The following is a 27,106-nucleotide window of genomic DNA, read 5'->3' on the forward strand; positions in this document are numbered from 1 at the left end:
AGGGCATTTATTCCTCATGTGCTCAATGGAATGACAATGATAGCACCTTCTGGGCTCTTCTGTTTTTACAGGAGATTTGGGACGAGGGTTGGAGGAATGAACATGGGGAGGTGAGCGTCCAGCCTCCACATCCACCGTCTTTTTTTCCCAGGGGTAAATCAGGAATTCTGCTTCTCACCAAACTTAAACCCCTCTGCCTGTGATTTATTTCTAGTGGATGCTTGAGACTGCTCAAATTAATCCGCAAAAGTACCAAGCTGCTCAACAGTTTTCACTTTTTTGTCCCATAGATATTGTTTCACATCATCACTACACATAACCAATAAATGTTCCTGAACAACAAGATTTCTTCAAAGTTTGTAATACTTTTTCCCTTTACCCACTTATCCAGTAAATCTCTCATTAGGTTTACATATGCCACATTACTCATTCCAGACCCTCTCTTAAGGCTTCTAATTTTCACACTATATGTTTCTGGTGTAATCTGAAACTGTTTTAAAACTATTTCCTTCAGTTTAAAATAATCTGACGCATCACCCATTATCATCTTATTGGATATACTCAGAGGGGTCATCTTTGATCCTCAGGAATCTCATGGTGTACACACAGCCTCTGAAAGGTGATGAAATAAGAACATAAGAATGGCCATACTGGGTCAGACCAAAGGTCCAGCAAGCCCAGTATCCTATCCTCTGACAGTGGCCAATGGCAGGTGTCCCAAAGCAAATGAACAGATAGGTTATCATCAAGTGATCCATTCCCTGTCACCCAATCCCAGATTCTGGCAAACAGAGGCTAGGGACATCATTCCTGCCCATCCTGGCTAATAGCCATTGATGGACTTATCTTCCATGAATCTATTTAGCTCCCTTTTGAACCCTGTTATAGTATTGGCTTTCACAACATCATCTAGCAAGGAGTTCCAGAGGGTAACAGTGCCTTGCATGAAAAAATACTTTCTTGTGTTTATTGTAAACCTGCTACCTATTAATTTCATTTGGTGGCCCTTTGTTCTTGTATTATGAGAAGGAGTAAATAACACTTCCTTATTTACTTTCTCTATTCCACTCATGATTTTATAGACCTCTATCATATCCCCCCTTAGTCGTCTCTTTTCCAAGCTGAAATGTCCCAGTCTTATTAATCTCTCCTCATATGGAAGTTATTCCATATTCCTAATCATTTTTGTTGCTCTTTTCTGAACCTTTTCCAATTCCAATATATCTTTTTTGAGATGGGGTGACTACATCTGCATGCAGTATTCAGGGTGTGGGCATACCATGGATTTATATAGAGGCAATATGATATTTTCTGTTTTATTATCTATCCCTTTCTTGATGATTCCCAACATTCTGTTCACTTTTTTGACTGCCGCTGCACATTGAGTGGATGATTTTAGAGAACTATCCACAATGACTCCAAGATCTCTTTCTTGAGTGGTAACAGCTAATTTAGACCCCATCATCGTATATGTATAGTTAGGATTATGTTTTCCAAAGTGTATTACTTTGCATTTATCAACATTAAATTTCATCTGCCATTTTGTTGCCCCGTCACCCAGTCTTGTCCCCTGTCTTGCTGTATGCAGGACACAACCACTCCCATTTGTGGATTTTTGGAGAGGTGGGGCCCCCTGGTGTGGAGTTCTGGTTCTGGTTCTGCCTGTGAATCAAGGCCAGTTCCTCCTGTCTCTCTTTTTCCTTCTCCTCCATGGCTAGCTTCTGGGCCTCCATTTCTTTGTTTCTCAGTTCCAGGACAGCTTTTTGCCTGGCTGCTTCTGCCTCCATGGCTCTCTCCATGGTCTTAAATAGGTTTTACATATGGCAGGAACCTTTTGTTTTCCAGTGTGGTCCCCCACCGCCACCAGTGGAAAAATACTGGTATTCTATCATGGAGTCCAGTACCAGGTGACATGATCACATGACCCTGCAATATCAAAGTAGCTATGAATCAAAGGCAGCATCCCAGGAAACTTCTTAGGAAGGTAAGAGATTAGCATCTTCAAAGACCTGTTGTTCCCTACTGGACTGATTGCATTCTGTCTGGTTGGAATTCCCCAGATGTCAACCCACTTGTAATTGATACATAGACAATATTCCTAACTTTAGATACAGAAATGATTAATGCATAGAAATAGGATAATCATATTCAGTAAATCAATACCTTTCCAGTCATATCTCACATGCCTTATCTTGCACAAAACATATCATAGTTATGCTATAATCATATTATAAGAATATTTCTATGAAGAATATGGGGCATAGTGTCACAGTCAGTATGACCATATTTGCAAGCAGAGTTGGGTGAATAATGAAAAAACTATTTGTCAGATATTTGATTAGAAATTTTGTCAAATATGTTGAATAGGTATTTGATAAATATTTGTAAACCATTCACATAGCCCTTGTGCAGAGAAGCATTTCTCTAGCCAACATTGAGGATTTATGTCTATTTACACACCTATCAAAGCACAGATGACATGTTAATTTTAAAAAGCAACAGAGGGTCCTGTGGCACCTTTGAGACTAACAGAAGTATTGGGAGCATAAGCTTTCGTGGGTAAGAACCTCACTTCTTCAGATGCAAGTAATGGAAATCTCCAGAGGCAGGTATAAATCAGTGTGGAGATAACGAGGTTAGTTCAATCAGGGAGGGTGAGGTGCTCTGCTAGCAGTTGAGGTGTGAACACCAAGGGAGGAGAAACTGCTTCTGTAGTTGGCTAGCCATTCACAGTCTTTGTTTAATCCTGATCTGATGGTGTCAAATTTGCAAATGAACTGGAGCTCAGCAGTTTCTCTTTGGAGTCTGGTCCTGAAGTTTTTTTGCTGTAAGATGGCTACCTTTACATCTGCTATTGTGTGTATCCTATAGGAGAACACTTCAACCTCCCTGGCCACACACTAGCTCCGTCTCTAAAGGAGGGACATGTCTCTGGTCTCTCTTCCCAACCCCCACATCCTCGCACATTCCCCAGTGCTGTGATTCCCCTGGCTGCCTCCGTGCATTGTTGCTGCCTGCCCACACTCAGGGTCCAGAGTTGCCCCAGCTAGAGGGGTCCCACATCCCAGCCACCCCTACCCTGTGTGGCCAGCAAGCCCCACTCTCCCCTGATGGCCCCTCTTGTTGGGCCCCAATATTCTTCTGGGCCCTGGCATGACTGCATACTTGCACCATTGTAGTTACACCACTGGAATTTTTAATAATTGAAATGAGATATTGTGAATTTCGGAATTTTGTTTGTTGTTTTAATTTTGGGAGACGCTTAGATGAAGGACATATAAACGCATAGGTAACTAAATAGATGGAGAGCATCTGACTGTAAGGGATGACCATGATGTTTGTGTCACTCACAATATGTGGTGACATCTGTAAAGTGCTTGTACTTCAATATTTAGAGAGCCAATTACCCACTCCTGGAGAAGAACACTGCATGTAATTTCCAGATGGTTTTTCAAGCAGTTTCTTTCCATTCTCTCTAGGAGGGGGGAAGAGTTTGCAATCTCATATTGGGAGGAGGGGTACAGTCTGGAAAGCCCATTGTGTCCTATTCTGAAGAGAAATTAGAATTAAATCCTACTTTTCTCAAGCCCACTGTATATTAAGGAGATTTGCATTGCTGTAGCTTGTGCATTGGTGTAAATCCTAATGAAGACATGCTGCACCAACACAGAGTGGGGCTTGCACCAGAGATTGTCACTTGGTAATGTGCTGGGCATAGAGCAGAGGATACCACACACATCAGTAGCTGCCCAGTTCTACTCTTTTTCACCCTCTATAATTCCAGCCCCACCATATACATAGGAGGGTTTTTTGCAACCTGGGGGAAGAGTGTAAATAAATACTGATCAGCACTCCCCACCTCCAGTATCCTCTCCCAATACCCTCAGCTTTATCTCCCCTCCCTCAGCACAAAGGGAGGAAAACATCCTTCCACTACTTCTTAATTTCTGTGTATGTAAAGTTTGCAGGTATAGTTCACTCCTAGAGTCAGCTACGTTTTTGATTAAGGGTGACGTTATCTTAATTATTTCCCAAGAAAATGTCTATTGTGTTATGGAAAAAGCAGCTTTCGTCTACTTTAATAATTTCATTATAATATATAAAAATAAGTTTTAAAATAATGCAGGAAGATTCTTTCAAAGGAAACAATTTGTGTAACTATCTGCATATGAGCCAGTTCATTACACCTGAACATATTACTACAAACAATTTTCATAATTAAAGTACAGTAGTTATCCCAAAATACTTTTATAGCAGAAGTAATTTCATAATAACAATAGAAATTACATCCAAATTAAGGAATAATATGAGCTTGTTATGTTACCACGTTATCAGAATAACATGATTCCAACATATATGCAAAAATTGTTACTTCTTTAGGCGTTGCTCACTTTCAATGTACTAATACATTATATTATGGGTTTTGAGCTAAATTCACAGTTGTAGCTATGTTAAGAACCTTTGAGGGTGAATCTGTGGTAAACAAGTCTACAAATCTTTTTAATGCAAATGACAGCTCAAGGAGAAGTCTTTTAAATCACACAGACACTTAATTAGATTTGGTTCAGTTACATTTCATTGATTTTTATGGAGAATACTGTGACATGCCTCAAAGACTTCATTTAGCGAACCACAAATAATTTAAAGCACAAAAGATCATAGAGTAAAAAAACACAGAATAGCTGATAACATAAGATAATGAATGTTAACAGCATGGCAACCACTGAGATTAGACCAGTAAGTTTTTTATAGGGTGCAGAGATAATTCTGAATTCTCACTTTGTGGAACACATCCACAATGTATATGCTTCTTCCTACATTAAAATTTACTTGCCACCTCAGCTGATAGGATTCTTAGATGGTATTTTTGTATTAACATAGACTAAAGATACCATTAAAAATAAATCAAGATGCCAGCTGCTGGTAATGTCATCACTGTGCTGCTGTCATTATGGTGTTACATTTTGGAGATCAAAAGATAAAGCAACAGGAAAAAGAACAAGCTGGATATCCAAACTATATTGTTTCTAATTTTGTTTTGTGAATTGTGTCATCATTGATTGGCCTTGGGCTTGGTGGTATGAGAAAGCATTTATGCTTCTACGGAATATGACACATGACAGTATATTATTTGAGTGCTGTAGAAGAAAATTCAGGATTTTTAAAATGAATTTAAATGACATTACAATGGTTCTTTAGAATATTAGTGTATTACTCATATGGTCAAATTCAGAGGTGACATATGGAGATACAAGTTACACATGGTGTCATGTAAAGAATACAGAAGATGCTAATAGGAAAGTGTAAGATAATTAAATATGCTATATCTCCTTTATTTTATAACTTCTTGCAAAGTCCTTCTGGCCACTGTTCCTGCTGCAACACCTCCCTTCTGCATCCTTTGATGAATAAATTACACCAGTCTACAGCCCTTCTCCACTACAGCTGTGTTGATAGTAGTGGGTGACTTACTTTCAACCTATTTGTCCTTTGACCTAGTTTGAAAATCATTCCAGTTTGTAGTGCATACAAAGGTGTGTCCCTAAGCACTGGAATGGGTTACCTAAGGAGGTGGTGGAATCTCTATCCTTAGAAGTTTTTAAGGCCCGGTTTGACAAAGCCCTGGCTGGGATGATTTAGTTGGGGTTGGATTAGATGACCTCCTGAGGTCTCCTCCAACCCTAATCTTCTATGATTCTATGATCCCTGACCAGAGTTCCATTTTGCAGCATAGATGGGATCATAAATGTGTCCCTGGATTGTGGGTTTTAACACAGTTTAGATTCATAGATTCATAGATTCTAGGACTGGAAGGGACCTCGAGAGGTCATCGGGCAGGGGACTGGACTCGATGACCTCTCGAGGTCCCTTCCAGTCCTAGAATCTATGAATCTATGAATCTAAACTGTGTTAAAACCCACAATCCAGGGACACATTTATGATCCCATCTATGCTGCAAAATGGAACTCTGGTCAGGGATCATAGAATCATAGAAGATTAGGGTTGGAGGAGACCTCAGGAGGTCATCTAATCCAACCCCAACTAAATCATCCCAGCCAGGGCTTTGTCAAACCGGGCCTTAAAAACTTCTAAGGATAGAGATTCCACCACCTCCTTAGGTAACCCATTCCAGTGCTTCACCACCCTCCTAGTGAAGTAGTTTTTCCTAATATCCAACCTAGACCTCCCCCACTGCAACTTGAGACCATTGCTTCTTGTTCTGTCATCTGCCACCACTGAGAACAGCCTAACTCCATCCTCTTTGGAACCCCTCACTGTTCTAAACACAACAGTTGGCTTCAATGGGACTACCTAGGGGAGTAAGCATTATGTGCGATAGTATTTGTAGTAAAATTGGATTACAAGAAAGATACAGCAGGAGATCATCTCTGAGGAGCTGAAATTTTGGATCTGGGTGCTCCCTGAATAAACTCATTCGTTCTAGAGTGGTGCTTGAGGCAAATTCTGAGAATCCTTTAATCCGTGAGGCTTCTGAGTATCTGAGCTCTATTTCTAGATGCCCAGAGAACAAGAACAAGATGGCTTCTGGAAATGTGTCTCCACTATTACTTCTGCGGTTTCTCCAGTTGTGTAGGATTTCATTGAGAGTCCTCTCCATTAACCTTATGGTATCTTTACCCAATATCCATATGCAGTTTTGTGGCCTTCTCAAACCTGGAGTCAGTCTGCTTAGAGCTAAACCCCATCTTCAAACTTCCATCTTCCTTAGGAGATATGGTTTCTGAATGCCAATCTGGTTTTGGAAGGGTAGATGGAAAATGATATTCCTGAACAGGCTGCTCCATCTTCCTCCTCACCAGATGGTGCTACAGGAAGCTCAATTATCTGGTGATTTACAAGAAGGCTTGGCAGAATTCAATTTTTATTTTTTTTATAATTTTGATGAATAATATCAATTTTTATTTTTTGGCTTGTTTAGTTTTCTTTATTTAAATTTTCACACTTGTGGAGAAATTATAGGGGGGTCAGACAATGGAGGGTCAGACAATAAATATTCAATGACAGAAATTAAAAAAAAATTAAAGCTTTATAACCATTAAACCACAAATTGTCAACTTCATATGTCAAAGTATACAAAGTAAATAGTTGTAAATCAAACTCTAAGAAGTTCTCAAGCAGCATTTTTCTTACTTTTCCTATCTGTACATTTCAATTATTGTCAATAGAAATATTTTTTGTTGGTTTGTGTCTGTAGGGTGAAGTAGACATTTACAGATAAAAATTTAATCCTTCCAAGCCTATTTAGAAGAGCTTCCAGGAACTCTTACGTTAGAATATGGAGTAACTGAGTGTTGAACTCTCCATTGTGCAGGAGAAATCCCTTTGATATCCTGAAACTTAGACAGAAAGGGGTAGACATGGCCAATCCTATTAGTTAGGTCTCCTTGGACCAGCTCAAGATCTGTGACAGATACATGCCTTCAGGCACAAAATAAAAGGGGGCTGATAGGCTGCATCACTTTCAATGGTATGGCTTTAACTTTTTGAACACACATCCTATACCAAGATCTTTGGTTGTCACAGCTGTCACAAAAAGGACAAAGCAAAGGAGTGTCTCTTGTTTCATTTCCCAGGAGAAGGACACAAAGAAAACTGACATTTTAGGACCATTAGTTTTTATTGGAGCTCCTTCTGTGTAGTATATTAGCACCTAGGCAACCCCCATGATAGTCTCCCATGCCAGAGTCTGGCACAGACAAGTTTTCTTAACCTCCTTTTTGTCCATTTTCTCACTGTTTTGTCATTTTCTCTCTTTTTTTCCATCTTGTTCATTTTTCTTCCCTATAAACCTTTTTTTCTGTATTTGCTGTCCATTTTTATTCTGGTTTCCACTTCATATTACCTCTCTCCCAGTTCTTCCGTTCCTCCTGCATCTCTGTTTGCCTACCCCTTCTCCCAGTTTTCTCCTCCCCTTTATTCTCCTTCTGGCCTTGTCTAGAGTAGGAAAATTTATACCTGTTCTTCAGCAACAGCGTACATGTAATATTGCTATAAATAGCATAAGTGTTATTGTAGTCAGAGCTCACATGTTTTTCTATCAAGATATACCGGTGTCACTAAGACCACCCTAGTGTGATATGGTAAAGGGATCCCTGGTATGTAACAGTAAATCTCATCTGGCCTGATCAGCTCGATATACCTCACACACCATTGTTATGATATTTATTTAAAAGGTGTCTTGTAATATATCATTTGAAAACTAATACACTGCTCATTAATATCACTGTGAAATTTATATAAACGCTGTATATAAAATTATTGATACTCTCTGATATTATGGTTTGAAAACAGACAAAGGAAGAAACAATTTTTTTCCAGACAAAGGGGACGGCAAACACCTCTTTGGTTCAGTTGCAAACCAAGCCAGGTGTGATCATAAACAAGGATAATGGGCTATTCACTTGCATCAGAGATTGCAGGAAGATCATTTGCATTGTAAAATCCAGGAGACTGCAAAATTAACATGGTGGTGTCTCTTGGTGGACACAGAAAGCTGAGCAAAGCTGAAACCCCAGGAGGGCTTCTTGACTTTGAAATTAAAGATACATTTTGGGGATATAAGGAACTAGGATGACCAGATGTCCCAATTTTATAGGGACAGTCCCGATTTTTGGGCCTTTTTCTTATATAGGCTCCTATTACCCCTCACCACCTGTCCCAATTTTTCACATTTGCTGTCTGGTCACCCTATAAGGAACTGCTGAAAGACATTGGGGGCATCCATCTCTTGAGGGAACAAAGAAACCAGCATTATTCTGTGAGGGTAGGATCCTGGCTGGAACAGCCAGCCATGCTGGAGAATACTGAAAACTTTGTGTGAGTAGGATACTAGTTTAGGCAACGCTGCATCTTGCTAGAATTAAGTTTTAGACAGTAGAAAATGTATTATTTTTGTTTAGTTTATTTTTATTTGTAACTCTTTCACTGGTGCTTAAAATCACTGTTCTTTGTTAATAAACTTATTCTTGTTTTATTACAAACCATCTCAGTATTAAGGTGGAGTGTACCACCCCAGCTGAGCTAACAAGCAGTTGTGTGTACTGGCTCTTTGGAGGGGGTGAACTTAGTGTTACCTCTGTGAATGTCCACTTAGACTATATCTACACTACAGCTTATGCTGGCATAACTTACGTTGCTCAGGAGCATGAATAACCCCCCTCCCCTGAGCGACATAAGTTACACTGACATAAGCACTGGTGTGAACTGCGCTATGTTGGCGGGAGAGCTTCTCCCCCCAAAAATAGCAACTACCGCTCGTGGAGGTGATTTTATTATGCCGATGGGAGAGCTCCCATTGGCATAGAGCATCTTCACCACTGTATGTGTAGACATGCCCTAAGAGGGACTGGACACTGCAGTGGAGATGGTTTAGGAAGATTTGGGACAAGAAGGATTGCTGGGGTCACCCTACATGGAGTAACTGGGTGGGTGGAATAGCTTTTAACCTTTGTGCTGTGAGCAGGCTGCTGGTGTCAGGGCTCTGACCAAAGCTGCACAGACTAAAAAACAGAAGGTTACAGGGCAGGCAGTGACAGAACCCTTTACTGGTTTGGGTGAACCCCTAAGGCATTACAACACCATTCCTACTGTCGACATCCCCTTTCTGTATATCTTATTTACTTTCCTAATTTCCTAGTCCTCTCCCTTTCCCTTCAGTCTTAAGTGCTGTCTCTAAAGTTCCCCATTATTCCCTTTGCTGTGTCCTCTCTCTTTGGGCTTTTCCTCTATCAGGGCTGTTCCTCTCTCTGCAGTTTGGGAGCCAGTTCACCCTGCTCTGTTTGGAGACTGCACCTTTCCTTTTTCCCCATCCCGCAGTCTCAGCTTCTGTATGTTGTCATCCAACCCTTCCCCACTGCCGCCACCAATCGTTTCAAGGGCTTGGCATTATATGAAGCACTCCAGAGGCCTGGTCCACTGCTTCCGCTGCTCTATAGTTCTGGCTGATGTGGAGATAGCTGCCTTCTAGTTATGGGAGTATGATTTTAAGCAGCAATGCCCCTTGTTTTGACAACTATTTACAATTTACATTTTGAAGTATATATTTAAAAAAAAATACATAAATAGGCACCTATCCTCTACACTGTTTTATTTCACAGAACTTTTAATTAAACATGAAATACATGACTCTCAGGAAGAATGGTCACCATTTATCATGTTTAAAATAATGAGTTGATAGGGAAAAAAAAGGACAGAGAATAAATCGCAGAGATAGTAACATTCCCCAGTGGATTTACCTCAGCATTATACATTGCTTTTAACAGAATTCTGATATGCTGTGTGAAGTAAGTGCTCTTAAGAAATAACCCATTAGCAAGAAAATATCTCTCACTCCTTTTAGTGCTCAATGTTTCTAGCACTTAGTAACCACGGCGGAGGTTACAAGTTATTTGATGCCTAACAAAATATACTAGCTTCTTTTTCCTCAACGGAAACAAACAAACCAATATATATAGATAGATAGATAGATCAAGTTTACAAAAACAAATAAATCAAACCAATAGGTGACTATAAATTTTGTTAAGCTCTACATTCTGCCCTTGAATGCTGTGTGTGACTCATCACTGAATGGAGATGATACATAGGTCCGAGGGAGAAATTCTCATTTACGTATTTGTATCATGGTAGCACCCTAAGTCACAAATCAGGATCAGATAAAGTTTTGCCAAAATGGAGTAAGAGACAGTCCTGCCCGTAATTAGTGCTTACTTAAGGCAAGACATACCAAATGGTTGTAACAAACAAAGGAGGAAGGGTGAGGGAAACCATAATAAAAACATAGGCCAGCTATGTAAACAACTAAATGGCTCTGAGGCTGTCATTTTGCCAAAATATAGATAGATAAATAAACAAACAAAAACAAAACAAAACAATCAGAAGTCCCTACATACCATCTACTTAGGTGTTACCAACTGTCAGTTTCCCATAGGATGCAGGAAGAAGTGGGTCTTGCAGAAGAGAGATTTGGAGGAGAGGGCAATGGCTTTATGGAATAATTGGGGGAGGATGTTCCGCATAGAAGATGTGGGGCAGAAAAAAGCACGAAGATGCTTATGGGAGAACTGGACAAGGGGGCAATGGAGGCTGGCAGCATTGGTGCAGCGGTGGAGGGGGTGAAGGGAACACAATGAAATTCTTTTGTAAAATGAGTCAGATACTTTTAAAGTTGATTAATGCATTTTTGCTTCTCCAATTAAGAGATGACAGGCAAACATGCTCTTGTAGAAGTACTGTACTATACTGGCCCTACAACACTCTGATTTGTAGTTAATTCATTTGTTCTTTTCTATTCTGTTTAGTTTTAAATCAAGCCAAAACCCCACAAAGCACCATAAATAGTTAGAATAAAAGATTTCTTTAGTGCTGTTAAAATGTAACTGGAGACTGTTCAGCCATTTTGATTAAAAGCAATGGCCTAATCTTGTGTTAAGCATGTAATGGAGAGTTCTCCAAAAGCACATTATATATTTTTTTCTGGACTGCATTTTACAATCAATAATGTCCTGCTTTCAATTGAAAATGCTGCCAGAGCAGGCATAATATATCAATAAGATTTCTAGTGTTTCACAGTAATACATCTAATAATTTGAAAACAAAAGTAGCCTAAAATGATTGAATTCTTGAGGCAATGAAACAGTACTGGTGATTTTATTTAGAATGTGTCCAATACGATTTTCCATTTGGAGTCCACATTTTTAAGCTTTTTCATTATATTATTATAAACATTATCTTCAGATTTCATGGAGTCTTAGAAAGTTTTTAAATTATTGAACAAAAGAGAAAAATTAAAACTTAATGATTAAATAACAGGACATTTATATACATCAGTGGGTTTTCTCAGATACTGGGCTCAAAGTACATACAATGCCTATTGAGTAAAAATAAAAAATTCAACCATGCAAATCATCTTACAAACCAATTGTTCCACTTTCTTTGAAAAATCTGACTTTTAATTTGTTACTGGCACATCATTTTAAAATGACTCATACGTTTTAAAGATTCATTTATGCTTTTTGGTTTTTGTATTGCCGTTGAAAAGCTGACAGGCAAACATGCTGTTGTTGGAGTACTGCACTGTACTGGGAAGATAAAAACTATTCTACCATCAACTACTTTGAGCCCTATAGTGGGTGCATCTGGTATCTGAAATATCACCTGATCTAATCACACTGGCTTATCTTTGAACAACAGCATACCACAATACCAGCATAGATAGTACAATTTGACCAATTGGGTGATTTCATTTAACAGTTTTTTAACACCAGAATCTTTCATTGTTATAATTCTGCTTTTATGAATTAAAGGTCATATATAGAGCACACATGAGGTCTAAATTTAGTCACAGCAGACCACAGCTCCACATAAAGACACATCTTCAAGTTATGTTGACCTGCTAGGAAACAAAGATAAACAGCACAGCAAACATGTACCTGCAATGCACTGCTTCCCTATTAAATATTAACTGCTTCATTTACATTTAAATGAACTGAGCAGTAATGGATGGAATTTCCAGTACTGATGTCTGGTGCTGCTGTCATGGAAAGAAGATGAAGACAATATGGCCTGCATGGGGCAAATGACACAATCATAACATCCGCTCTAAAGTGACTTAAAGATGACCATTCACCAGTCTTAAAACATAATCCTAAACAGCATTTGTTTTCTCTCCCTCTGTAAACAGATCAAATTATTTAAAAGTCTCCTTGACATTCATGGTATCTAACAGAAGCTGAAGTAGAAAAGGATGGGTGGTGTACAGCACTGAGGAGATGGCATAGTACTTGGTTTTGTTGTTTTGTTTAACATTGATGTGCAGGTTGCAAATATCAGCCATCAGAGACGGGAGGAGTGACCCACCCATATTTTTCATGGGTCTTCACTAAACTCTTAAATGTTGCTTCAGCTTCCTTACGACTGAAGGACTTTTTTGATTTGCCAGCTTTTCTGCAGATACGGCCCTGCACCAAAGAAAGAGAAAATATTCATTAAACATGTGAACACATAGGTCTATTCAAATTTAAGCACTGAACAAGTAAAAACAATAAGCATTCACAAATGGTATCCCATAAAACACTCAGTTTGTATTAGTATTAGACCCTTATGTCCTCTGTCTGATCACAAATGCTTGAGCAGGTCTGACTGTCCACCCAGCAGACAACAACGATACTCAACATTGTCAGAAGACAGGCAGACACACAAAAGTAGTCCTTTATTATATAATATCTAATTGCTGAATAATGGGAACAGGGAGGAAGGTGGATGGCTTTCAGGGAATCTCCTACCACTTTATAGATATAAAAGCATATTTGCGAAGTGAGAGGGCTCAAGTTCTGCAGCTTTCCCCACCACCACTGATACTAATCTTCTCCTTTGCCCCTCCCAATTCCCTCCCACCAACTTAGTCTGGTGCCTCCCTAAGGCATGTCAGTCCCAGGGGTTAGAAAATGCTTTCTTAATGACCCAAGATTGTGTAAAAGCGCAAATAGTGCCATACATGATTATTGTCATTAATTACGATTTACGGACAAATCAAGGAGCATTAATGAATGACATTCTTACTGAGGTTACTAATGCCCTTCTTTTCCTCTCCAAACAGGAAAATGTTATTTTTCATAGTTAAATGCTGTTTCCAATGTAAAAAGTAGCTTGCAATATGAATGTGCTTCTAAGTGTATCCTATATTATACCCAAATGTTACCAAGCACACGATTCCTAGTTATCTACTGTTAATTTTTATTTAATCAGACCTTCTCCATATAAATTCAGTTTTAATATAAATGTGCAATTTACCAATAAACAGCCCAATCCTGCACTTCTCTGGAATACTGTGATTTACTACCATGTGTAGTAAGGAATTTATGCAGGGTAGTAAGTGCCAGTCCTAATAAAAAACATGAATGTCATGAAATCCATGCCTTCTGTGCATCATGAAAAAAGTCACGTGTTGTCCATTAATAAGGCTCTGAATGATCCAGCCCTCCATGAATAATTCATGACTAAAATACTCAAATATATTCTCCAGAGGAGACTGCCAACATGGTAAATTGTCCCAGTGATAGCATGGTAACATCACTAAACAACAGGATGCTTTGCCTGCTGATTCAACAGAGTTTTCCTCTGATAATCTGAACTGCAAAAAATAAATGGACCAACACCCAACCGTATTCTTTCCTAAAGATAAGGACAGTGTAATATTCGAAATTAGATTAAAAACACCAACCTGCCGATTTCCATTTTTGTGACTCATGTATACGATGAATTGTATGATAAATGAAAATCTAAACATTCAAACTCCTTGCATCTTCATTAGGTCAGAATTAAATATGGGTATCAAATGTATGACAGGACACTATTTCAAATGCATGTTTGACATGACACCCAAGTAATAGGTTGTTAACAGCTTATCACATATAATAATCGTAGAATAATTTTGCACATTTGGTGAGAGTATGAATTAAATTATTTGTGAAATCAGCAGACTACACAGACACTAGACAATAATATAGCTGCAAATTTATTCCACTATACACTAATACTGCTCTTAAAAATGCTAATTTGTATTGCATATATCAGGGGAGGGCAAACTACAGCCTGCAGGCCAGATCTGGCCTGTCAGGGCTTTCAATCTGGCCTGCGGGATTGCCAGCCCTGTGGTGCAGTGGGGCTAAGGCAGGCTCCCTGCCTGCCCTGGCCTGGCACCCGCTCCCAGAAACAGTTGGCAGCCCCTGGTGGTGGTGGTGGTGGGGGGAAACAGAGGGCTCTGTGCACTGCCTTCGCCTGCAGGCACCACCCCCCACAGCTCCCATTGGCCAGGAACGGGGAACCGGGGCCAATGGGTGCTTCGGGGGTGGTACCCAGAGGCAAGAACAGCGCATGGCAGAGCAGCCTGCCCCACCCCACCCCAAGGAGCCACTGCTGGATGCGCTGGCCACTTCCAGGAGCAGTGCCAGGCTGGAGCCCGCACCCCAACTCCCTGCCTTGAGCCTCCTGCCCTGAACCCCCTCCTGCACTTCGCACCCCCTTCTACACCCCAACCCCCTACCCTGAGCCCCCAACCCCTTGCCCTGAGCCCCCGGCCGCACCCCGCACCCCAACCTCCTCCTCTGTACCCCACACCTCTCCTGCACCCCAACCCCTTGCCCTGAGCCCCTTCCTGCACACCACACCCCTCCCATACCCTGTACTCCCTCCTGCACCCCAACCTCCTGCCCCAGCCCTACATTCATGGCCCTGCATACCATTTCCCCACTCAGATGTGGTCCTCGGGCCAAAAAGTTTGCCCACCCCGGCATATATCCAATAAGTAAAGATTTATTTAGATTATTAAACTACCACTTTATCATAATTGTTTGACAGTCTGATTTGAAAGCCTTTGTTAGACAGAACAAAAATAATCTGATAAGTGGTTGCTCTTGTGCAACAGTGTTACACTTAGAAGTAACCAAATAATATATCCTATTCTTCTACACTTTGCTGAAAATCAGGTATAGGGCACAATTTTTGATTCCCATATTTTGCTTCTGATCTGTTAACCCTGTGACACTCAGTTGAAAGAAAAATGGAGATTGGTAGCAGGGAATTAATGTTCTTTTATTGGTAAGTCTGCATTTCTTGTTGACTTTTAACAATAGCTAAGTAATTTGAACGGAAAATTGCCAACTCTAATTACATGCAACTGATTACACTGAATAAGCAATTGAGTTTGGAGTTAAAATCAAGAGTATAAAAATCAAAATGGAACAAATTCGCCTTCCCTCCTGAGACATACACCCCAGAAACTGTTAAAGGTGTTTTAATAGTCACAGACCAGATGTTCTCAAATTGTGATTTGTTGACAACTGGTGGTCCACAGGGCACTTGCTAGTCGATACCAAGAAACTGGCTGATCACATGTTCCTTTTCCTTATTTCCAGCTGCTAAATTACACTAAAAGGCAACTAAAAATACATTAAACATTGTTCCTACTATTAATTTTCAATTTAAACAATTTCTGTAGTTTCCAAAGGGATAGTATAGGATAGCAAATAGGGAGATTGTCCTATGACCCACCTCCCCTCTAATTCATGCTCACATGGACAATTTCTATTAAAATGTGATCTATGCTATGAAAAAAATTGGAACCCTCCATCATAGACAAAGAGACACAAATCAGGCAATAAATAGTGCTGCTGAACCTACTTCAATTGAAATCATTGTGAGTTTTGCCATTTATTTCCATGAGAGGGCTTGGCTTATTATATTAGGATTACTGATTATTTCTACTGTGGTATCACTTAGAGATCCTAATTGTAGACCAGGGCCCCACTATTCACCACAACTGAAGGCTATAGTTGTACTCAGTTGTGAATGTTTGCATGTGTGAATATGTTTTGCATGTTCAAATCGCCCTTTAAAAAAAAAAAGTTTGGGACAAAATATCTTTTTCTGAATTGTGTAGTTTTGTCTGGAACCTCTGAAGTTAGTTGAGAATAATGTTAGCATTTAACTTTTAATTTCACATATGCAAATAGTGCCTATACCTGAAAAAAATGCAGATGCCTATGCATGATGTTTCACTTAATTCAGATTTTATCACAATGTCCAAAATATTAAAATAAACTGACCAGGGCAGAAAACAAACAAACTAGTCAGGACTGTAAATTGAAAGGAACGAGGATAAAATCACTATTAGAAGTTAGTAAACTAGTTACTATTAAAATGACATTAAATTCATGTAATAAAACCTTAAAAATTAGAGATGGAAAAGCTCTATTAAGTCATCTTTCTCACTCCTCTACCAATGTGGAATTTTTCCCAATACAGTATATTTTCCAGTGTTTACTTTAAAATATCTCAAACGATAGGGCTTTTGTTACAATTGCTGTGGCATAACTGAGAATTTTAAAGTTTACCTTTTAAAATTGTACTAACACATACATTTGTGTAAATATATTTCCCCAGAAAATATTCATTTTCAGTTTCAGAAAAGTAATATATAAATGAATTTAGTGATTCTCAGCACCTTTTCAAATGCGCATGGGTGCAAAATCTACTGTCCTCTTTTTTTCAAGAAACACTAATCAGATTGATTTAATGGAAACATAACACATTCTGAATGGTTAATTCAGCTGAGGTAACATTCTGGATATGTTTGTTTTTATATTAAATATTTTCTCCTTTTTATCCTAAACTAAACATGCGTAGGGAATATATTTGTACTTAGAGACACATGAGAAAAAGGAAAAATAATATCAGAAAATGAGTCCAACAGCTTCCACTTAAACTCCCACAGGAACTGATCTAGTTAGACATCAGCATGTTTTAAAAGTCTCATCAACTGAAAGTTTTTGGAACCTGACACATTTTGTCCACCCTTTAATTTCCTAAGATGCAGCTATTACCATTCTAGAGATGCCTAGAAATAGAATTTTGTGGGAGAACATACGCCATCTTTTCTCAACAGCAAACAAGCTATACAGTATGCAATACAAAAAATTATAATATCAAAGATATAAATTCTGAAATCCCTTCTGATACTAAATGAAATTCTTTCAAATTGATTTGATATAAATGTCTCAAGGGAATATATATGTATATGTTGTGGCAAATGGCCAACACTACTGTGGTGGGTCCTGCACTTTTCCTTAGTATGGTGGGTCAGGGTGCTGCCCCTTGCCCCTATTCTTGGGTGTTGTGGGCTCTGCTCGTGCCCTGGTGGGGGAAGGAGAGGTGCGGGGAAGGTCCGCTCCCTACTCTAGGTCCCAGCCCCTTTAGCTTTGTGGGTTGCTTAACCTCTTTTTGCTTCGGCAAGGTTTCCCTTCCCCTGGTATTCTGGTTAACAAAAGTCCGCCTCCAACTCTAGTCAACTATCCTTCCCCTCCCATGTCTGACTGAAGCAGATGGTTTTATTAGGTCTCACGCAGGGCCTTAATTGGCTCCAGGTGCTCTAATTACCCTGTAGTAACCTCTCCTTAGTCCACAGGGAATATGGCTCTGATCATCCTGTGACCTCACTCCCGTTCCTGTTATCTCATTAGTTATCCCCCGCAATTATTTGGTATCACGGACCCGTGGATCCTCCTCCTGGGCTGGGGGGAGGTCCTTTAGCAGTGGGCGGGCTCTCCCCACCCACTTCCTGAATACCAACAGGATCACTCTCCTGCACAGGTTGCAGCCCCTCTTCCGGCTCCTCCAGAACCTCTTATTGAGGTTCTGGCTGCACTTTTCCCCGCACCTGTTCATTTATGTTCACCCCATCTATGGCCCCACGAAGTTGAGGGACCTCCTCATCAGCCTCCTCCTAGCTATGGCCAAGATGGCCATTTATAACACCAGGGAGAGGAGGTTAGCTGAGGGGGGCTCTGCGACTGCGGGGCCTGTTTTCGTTCCTTTATTCCCTCATGCATCCGGGCAGAGTTCCTCTGGGCGGCATCCGCTGTCTCCTTGGATACCTTTGAGGAGCATTGGGCACTGTTCAGGGTTCTCTGCTCGATGTCCCCTTCAGGTTCCCTAGTTTTGGCCCTTTGACCCTCATGCCTGTTCCTATTTTTTTCCTTTGTTGTCCCGCAAATTTAGTTGAGTTCTGGGCTCAATAGCTCCTCCCCAGGCTGAGAGGGAGATTTTCCAGCACCCAATAAGATCACTCTCCTGCTGCTCTCTGGCCCTGCTGTATCTATCTATCTATCTATCTATATGAGGGGCCGGTAGCACCAACTATTATTATAGTTGCCCCAAATTTCCCACTTGCTTATAACTTTGCAAAACTTTAAGCATTCTGACTGAAATTTTCCATTTTCTATGTTAGCTATCTGCCTCTGGCTCTTTTTTTTTTTTTTTTTTTTAATTTCAGCTAACTGGTAGAGCTGTTTCCAAGAACTAGGCTAGGGAATATGTTTTTTTCCCCCATGTTAAAAAATTCTTGAGATCTTTTCTTTGAAATGCTCTAGCATTTCCATGCACTGGAGCAGGAACATGGCATTTGTTTGGCGGGGGGCATGGCCTTAGCATCAGGGAGTTCCTTTTGCTATATCTGTGAAAATCCACCCACATTTGCCAAGTTATAAGTCTTTGAAAATGGCAATTCATACTAAGGGTGCTGGAACATTTTTTATAATGGGGGTGCTGAAAGCCATTGAACAAAATTGTAAACCCTGTATATGATGGAAACCACTTCAAGTCAGGGGGTGCTGGCATTGCCTATGATTCACACATGTTTATAATGGAAGGTATCAGGCAACTTCTTAATAGGTGATGCTACCAGCCCCACCTATAATATATTTTAAAGCTGCTATTTTAAAATGTAGCAATCCTAACCTTTGCAGGAGCCTTTTGGCAATTGAACATCATAAATGGCCAACACTGGCTATATCTTGATTGCACATACTTATATTTTACCTAAACTAGGGTCATATTCTTTTTTCTTGCCACTTCCCTGTTCAGGATTGGTAAAACGAAACTAAACAAGGGTGCCATCCTGTAAACTCTAAAGCACATGAATAGTTATTGCTCCCATGAGCAAGGACTAAGTGCATGACTGAAGATTTGAAGTATCAGGCCCTAATTCATAAAACACCAATTCTGAGTTGAACTTGATCAAAATGTTCTATAAAACTTAAAAGCAACAGAAAACAAGGAAACTTTTCATAAAGGCATTTAAAACAAATGTAACTCCAAAAAGTGCCATCAGCTATTTCCATGTACTACTAAAATATGAATGAATCTTTTTAAAGGACTGGTGAGGCCCTTTTCATAATGAGCTAATTGAGGTTAAAATAAAGAAATATAGAGGACAACAACACTTCAGTTTTTTATCATCATTTATTTATCTAAGCAGAACTTTGAATAACTAACTGCTTCTTTAAAAAAAATTAGTATATTTAAACACAAGTCAAATTCTATTTGCCTTACTCAGATGACTTACCCATGTCATGACTCAGACATGCCAACTAGACATGGAGCCATTGATCACTACCCATTGAGCCCGACGATCTAGCCAGCTGTCTATCCACCTTACAGTCCAAGTTAAAAAAGTATGGGCTGGATGAACGTACTATAAGGTGGATAGAAAGCTGGCTAGATGGTCGGGCTCAACAGGTAGTGATCAACGGCTCCATGTCTAGTTGGCAGCCGGTTTCAAGTGGAGTGCCCCAAGGGTCGGTCCTGGGGCCGGTTTTGTTCAATATCTTCATTAATGATCTGGAGGATGGCGTGGACTGCACTCTCAGCAAATTTGCAGATGACACTAAACTGGGAGGAGTGGTAGATACGCTGGAGGGTAGGGATAGGATACAGAGGGACCTAGACAAATTAGAGGATTGGGCCAAAAGAAACCTGATGGGGTTCAACAAGGACAAGTGCAGAGTCCTGCACTTAGGATGGAAGAATCCCATTAACTGTTACAGACTAGGGACCGAATGGCTAGGAAGCAGTTCTGCAGAAAAGGACCTAGGGGTTACAGTGGATGAGAAGCTGGATATGAGTCGACAGTGTGCCCTTGTTGCCAAGAAGGCTAACAGCATTTTGGGCTGTATAAGTAAGGGCATTGCCAGCAGGCCTGTCCTGCAGTAGGTTGTATCTTAGGGCTTGGCTGTAGACAATGGATCGTGTGATGTGTCTTGGATGGAAGCTGGAGGCATGTAGGTACGTATAGCGGTCAGTAGGCTACTACCTACTGCCCTAAGATACAACCGAATTTGCTCCAACCCCTCAGACAGAGACAAACACCTACAAGATCTTTATCAAGCATTCGTAAAACTACAATACCCACCTGGGGAAGTGAGGAAACAGATTGACAGAGCAAGACGGGTACCCAGAAATCACCTACTGCAGGACAGGCCCAACAAGGACAATAACAGAACACCACTGGCCATCACATACAGCCCCCAGCTAAAACCTCTCCAGCGCATTATCCACGATCTACAACCTATCCTGGAAAATGATCCCTCACTCTCACAGACCTTGGGAGGCAGGCCAGTCCTCGCTTACAGACAACCCCCCAACCTGAAGCAAATACTCACCAGCAACTACACACCATACCACACCACAGAAACACCAACCCAGGAACCTATCCCTGTAGCAAACCTCGTTGCCTACTCTGTCCCCATATCTACTCTGGCAACTGCATCAGAGGACCCAACCACATCAGCCACACCATCAGGGGCTCATTCACCTGCACATCCTCTAATGTCATATATGCCATCATGTGCCAGCAATGCCCCTCTGCCATGTACATTGGCCAAACGGGACAGTCCCTCCGCAAAAGAATAAATGGACACAAATCGGACATCAGGAATGGTAAAATACATAAGCCAGTAAGTGAACACTTCAATCTCCCTGGTCATTCTATTACAGATTTAAAAGTCACTATCATTGAACAAAAAAACTTCAGAAACAGACTTCAAAGAGAAACAGCAGAACTAAAATTCATTTGCAAATTCAACACCATTAATCTGGGCTTGAATAGGGACTGGGAGTGGCTGGCTCACTACAGAAGCAGCTTTTCCTCTCCTGGAATTGACACCTCCTCATCTATTATTGGGAGTGGACTACATCCACCCTGATTGAATTGGCCCTGTCAACACTGGTTCTCCACTTGTGAAGTAACTCCCTGCTCTCCATGTGTCAGTATATAATGCCTGCATCTGTAACTTTCACTCTATGCATCCGAAGAAGTGAGGTTTTTACTCACGAAAGCTTATGCCCAAATAAATCTGTTAGTCTTTAAGGTGCCACCAGACTCCTTGTTGTTCAGGAAGTTTAGCAGCTAAATTCAGGCTGGAGGCCTATGTCTGCTTGGAATTTACAGTTGTGAATACTCTCTTAAGAGTTAGGCACTAGAGGAGGATATCCTTGTAACTTTTAGCCCAGTGATTAGGGTATTCACCTGGGAGTGGGAGACCATCTGGTTCATGTCCCCCCCCCCCCCCCCCGCCCCACTTCAGAAAGAGAAGGCATTCAAACAGGGCTCTGCCACATTACAGGTGAGTGCTATAACAACTGGGACTATGGGATATTCTGTTGAATTTTTGACACTGCCTCAATCTTTCCAATTTAGATAAATATTTAAAGAGTCATTAAGTGTGAAAGAGAAAGAGAGAACATATAAGGTTATAGCACTCATGCAATATGTGGGAGACCTAGGATCCAGTCCCCCTGCTCCAATGTACACTAAGTTTAAAAGTTATGAGGGAGGTCCCCCTTCCCCAATGCTGTCTAGTGTGGAATTAGGAATGCTCTGAGCATGCCTACTGGATTGGGCCTCACAGGTGAGTTAGGTTGGGGAATGGCTATTTCCCTCCATTTCATGAATCACACTGGTGTTCTAGGCACCTGGACACCTAGAATAAGGGAGCAGTGTGCATGCCTATAGGTGAAATGTAAGTGACTAGAAATCTTTTACTGCAAAATCTTAAATTCTGAGTGAGTTTAGGAGTCTACAAGGTTTGGCAGCAGCTAAGCAGAGGGATTTTGTAAATTCCAGATTTAGGCACCTAAAGTGGCATTTAGGCAACCAAGTCACTTTGTGAATCCAGCCCATTATTGTTACAGCATGATCTGAATCACCTGGTTACAATCCAACAAAGTGAGTTTTAATACAGGCAAATGGAAAGTAATACATCTGGGAATAAAGACTGTAAGTTAAATCTACAGGATGGGGGACTGCCTTGGAAAGCATTGACTCAGAGAAGAATTGTAGATAAACACCTCATCATGAGCTCTCAGAGCAATGCTGTGGCAAAAAGGGTTAATGCACTCTTTAGGTATATAAAAAGGGGAATATCAAGTAGAAATAGGGAAGAAACCTTGCCTCTGTAAACAGCAGCGGTAAGACAGTGACTAAAACCCTGTGTCCAGTTCTGGACTCCACACTTCAAGAAGGATGTGGAAATATTGTAGAGAATTCTAAGGAGGGCCACAAAAAATGATCCAGGGGCTGGAAAACAGGCCTTACTTTGTGAGGCTTAAGGAGCTCAACTTATTCAGCTTAGCAAAGAGGCGGCTGAAGGGTAACTTGATCTCTGTGTCTAGGTTCCTACACATGGAAAAGATATCTGATACAGGAAGGAGGGCACGGGGTGGTGGTGCATGTGTGTTTTTCAACTTTGCAGACAAAGGCATAACAAGACCAATGGCTGGACATTGAAGTTAGACCAATTCAACCTTGAAATAAGATGGGTTTCAGAGTAGCAGCTGTGTTAGTCTGTATCCGCAAAAAGAAGAACAGGAGTACTTGTGGCACCTTAGAGACTAACAAATTTATTAGAGCATAAGCTTTCGTGGACTACAGCCCACTTCTTCGGATGCAATTTGTTAGTCTCTAAGGTGCCACAAGTACTCCTGTTCTTCTTTTTTTGAAATAAGATGTAATTCCTAGAAGTGAGGGTGATTAAATATTGGAACAGCTCACCTGGGGACTCGCCATCACTTGGAGTCTTAAAAATGATATTAGATCTATTTCTAAAAGATATGCTGATATCCACCTTCTGAGAGAAATTGTATGACCTATGGGATTGTGTGTGCAGGGGCAGGGAATGGGGTGGACTGGATGGTCATACTCAGTGGTGTAGTCCTAAACTGCAGAGTCTTCCTTGTCAGCCTGGCCCTCTAGCCCGGCCCCCACACTGCTTTCTAACCTTTCCCCCACACTGCATGGGGAGAGGCATATAGCAGTGTGGGGCTGGGCACAGTGGGGTAGTGGAGCCAGAACTCTGTTCCAGTAGGGGTCCTTTCTGGTCTTGGATCTGGGAATCTATGAATCCCCCTGTTCATCCCCTTCTTTCTTGGGCCAAGGGGAGAACAAGAATCTCTGCATTTTGTCCTCAGCTTACTCAGAACACTTGCAGCTCTGCATTATGACTGAAACAGAATCTCATGCTCCAGGAAGGCATTTTTCCCCTCAGTGCACAACTGGACAGCTGTAGTCTGGGTTTTGCTTTGCACCATCCTCTGAAGCATCAGAGATTGGCCTCAGCTAAAAGCAGGACAGTTTGGCCTAACTGTATGGATCCACACATCTAGAACATAGCACGCTAGGCTACTAAGACACCTCTCTACTGCCACTGGAAAGTCATGCAGAATAGTATCCAACAATTACTGGAGAGTTAGGCACTGCAGAAAGTAATGCCTGAAGAGGCCAGAGCAACAGAGCTGCCTGATTGGTCCACACCAGGAAGTTGGCCTACGGAGCAATCTGAGCAAAAATGCAGATTGTTACTGACCTTGTCTTTTGCCCAGGCTTGCTCCTGACTTTGACCCTGGCCTGGCTTGACCTTGGTACCCTCTCTTTATTTGGCTTACTAATTAGTCCTGACTCCTGCCTTTGACTTTTGCCTGGTAGATGCTACTAGGCTGGCTGCCTATGCCCTGGCTATTACACTAGTGCTCTGGGGTGGTACACAGAATCTTCTTTCTTACATGCTTGGCTGGTGTGTCTTGTTCATGTGCTCAGAGTCATAATCAAGATTTAGGATTTGGAAGGCATTTACTCCCAGGTCAGAATGTCAGGGATCTTAGGGGTTCCTCTGGAGCCTGAGACATGGATTAAGATCATCTGAACATATCTTAGGCATTGGTGGATCTTTCGTCTCTCCTGTTCTCTGCCTGTGGCACCCAACAATTTAATCTCCTGAGGACTGAAATGCTTTAGTCTAACTCAAGGTATTGAGCTCACTATATGAGTATGGGTGAAATGTAGTGGCCTGTGATAAGCCGGATGTCAGACTAGATGATCTAATGGTCCCTTCAGGCTTTAAACTCTGTGAAATTATGCATATGGAAAACATTTTCAGCATCTAGGCCACTATACAATATTATGTTGATTTCCCCGCAACAGACTTATTGTGTTGCCCAGTAGTCATGCTGTTGCAAAATTCAGCTAGAGTAATAATGGAGCATCAGATCGTCTTCCAGAATTCTACAATTGCGTAACCAAATCCTCTCATTAAAAACTGTAATAGTAGCAGTGACAACCAAAGTAAACGTGATGGCCTACTCAGTTTCTCTGTCGAACAACTGGAATAAACTTTTAAGAAAAAAGGCATGAAATTTTATCTTATAAGGATTGCTTTTGTTTCCATTTTAATGTAGGTTATTGCAGCCTGTAATAGGATTTGATACCAAAATCTCAATCCTGATTTCCTTGTATTGAAATGAATCAGAGTTTTGAATGTGGAATCCCAGGCAGTGATAGGTGCCTCCCTGCAGAGCCCAGACTTAAGCACTTATCTCTGAGACAGTGACAGGGCTTAACACACACCACACTAATCAGCATCTCCTATTGGCTATCTTAGGCCTGGTCTACATGGGGCGGCGGCGGGGGGGATCGATCTAAGTTACGCAACTTCAGCTACGTGAATAACGTAGCTGAAGTCGACATACTTAGATCTACTCACCACGGCGTCTTCACTGCGGTGAGTCGACTGCTGATGCTCCCCCGTTGACTCCGCCTGCGCCTCTCGCTCTGGTGGAGTACTGGAGTCGACGGGAGAGCGTTCGTGGGTCGATTTATCAGACATGATAAATTGACTCCTACTGGATCAATCGCTGCCCGCCGATCCGGCGGGTAGTATAGACATATCCTTAGGTGGCTACCTGCCTAGTGTTCTGGCTTTTGGGAATCGCATTCTGAGGTGCCTCTCTCTCCGCATTCAGTATATAGGAGTCTAAGCATCTAACTCACACTTTGTGAATCACAGTGATTTTTCTAGAGACCTAAAAGTTAGGTGGTGACTCCTTTTGTGCATTCAGGCCATTGTGACTCCCAGCGTCACAATCTCCCTTCTGGTCTATTCCTTGGACACTACAATAATGTGTGGCCCCTTACACTGGGAAAGACAACAAAATGATGATCTAGCTCATAAATAGTCACACTGCCGAATGTACAGCTAGAAGGCATTGAACAAATGTCTTGGAAACCCAGGCTTTTCTAAATAATAATGGTAAATTAAATGAAGGTATAAAATTTCTATGTCTTTGTAGGAAATGTTCACCATGACCTTGATCCAGCAGAACATTTAAACATGTGCTTACCTTATAGCATGTAAAATATTCCCATTAACGTCAAAGAAATACTTATATATCTGAAGTTAAAAGTTTGCTTAAGTGCTCTGCTGGATTTGGGACCATGGCATCATTGCAATAACTAATTGCAATGTGCCATAGCACAATTTTTCATGTCACATTTTAGTACGCAAATGTTTCCCTCCTCCCAATTGCAGGCTTTTAAATCTACTTTAAAGTATCTGCTTATGAGATATGGTTAATAGTATCACAAATCTGATGTATAAATATTGTAAGTGAATAGCTGCAGCACAAGCAAATATTGAGCAATATTATTAAGAATAGTTATTTGCAGATCTATAATTTCAGCAGTAACTTTTCTATGCCTCTTTGGCCCCATTCTCCCCTATATGGGAATAGCCCATGGAAGCAAATAGAAACTCAATAAATTTCAGATTGTGGCATTTCCCTTGAATTATTCCTTTTGGGGAGGTGAATGTTCTTTGCCTACCCCCGTTTAAACACAGGGTTCCAATAGGACAATTGTTAACAGTCAGTAGTATATAATATGCAGTAGCTCTTCATATAAATAGCTGTGAAGACCTGCTTAACTTCAGAACAATACAAGCTGAATGTGGTTCAGGAGCTCCTAATTTCTCCTAATCCCTTTCTGAAAGCTATAGAATGCTGAACCTCATTCTATGCCACCCCCTCCACTAGTACAAGGCTAATGGCATTACCTAGCTGGGTTTCAGTATAGTTGAAGGTCATCAGGGTGACTATCCTATTGACTTCTACATTACTAAGATATTGCAGGATATTGCAATACTAAGATATTGCAGGACTAATATTTGCGTTAGCAGGGTGCAGAACCTATGGGCTCAATCCTGCATTCCTCACTGATTTCAATGGCAGATTTGGGGAAAGCAATAATTGAAGGATTGTTAAATGCTAAATGCCGCAGATGTTTTATGAAAAATAGGGTCTCAACATTCTCATGTATAACTGCCAGTGGAAAAATTACTTTAAAATTATTCCCAGGATATGATAGTAATATGATAGTAATCACTGGTCATATAACCTATAGTATATATCACATTTGTTCAGTTTT

The 27,106-nt window shown here is 40.9% G+C and overlaps 1 protein-coding gene across 1 annotated transcript in view; it reads right to left on the bottom strand.

The window, feature by feature from the left end:
* Nucleotides 1-11,651: 11,651 nt before the first annotated feature.
* Nucleotides 11,652-27,106, bottom strand: part of UBE2QL1 (ubiquitin conjugating enzyme E2 Q family like 1) — a 31,785-nt gene continuing 16,330 nt past the window's right edge. Inside the window, exon 2 of the mRNA XM_054020594.1 lies at nt 11,652-12,977. Within this exon, the coding sequence (XP_053876569.1) occupies nt 12,846-12,977 (132 nt within the window). The 3' untranslated portion in view covers nt 11,652-12,845. The remainder of the gene's footprint in view (nt 12,978-27,106) is intronic.

Source organism: Malaclemys terrapin, chromosome 2, assembly GCF_027887155.1.
Source record: "Malaclemys terrapin pileata isolate rMalTer1 chromosome 2, rMalTer1.hap1, whole genome shotgun sequence".
In the NCBI taxonomy this organism is placed as follows: domain Eukaryota; kingdom Metazoa; phylum Chordata; order Testudines; family Emydidae; genus Malaclemys; species Malaclemys terrapin.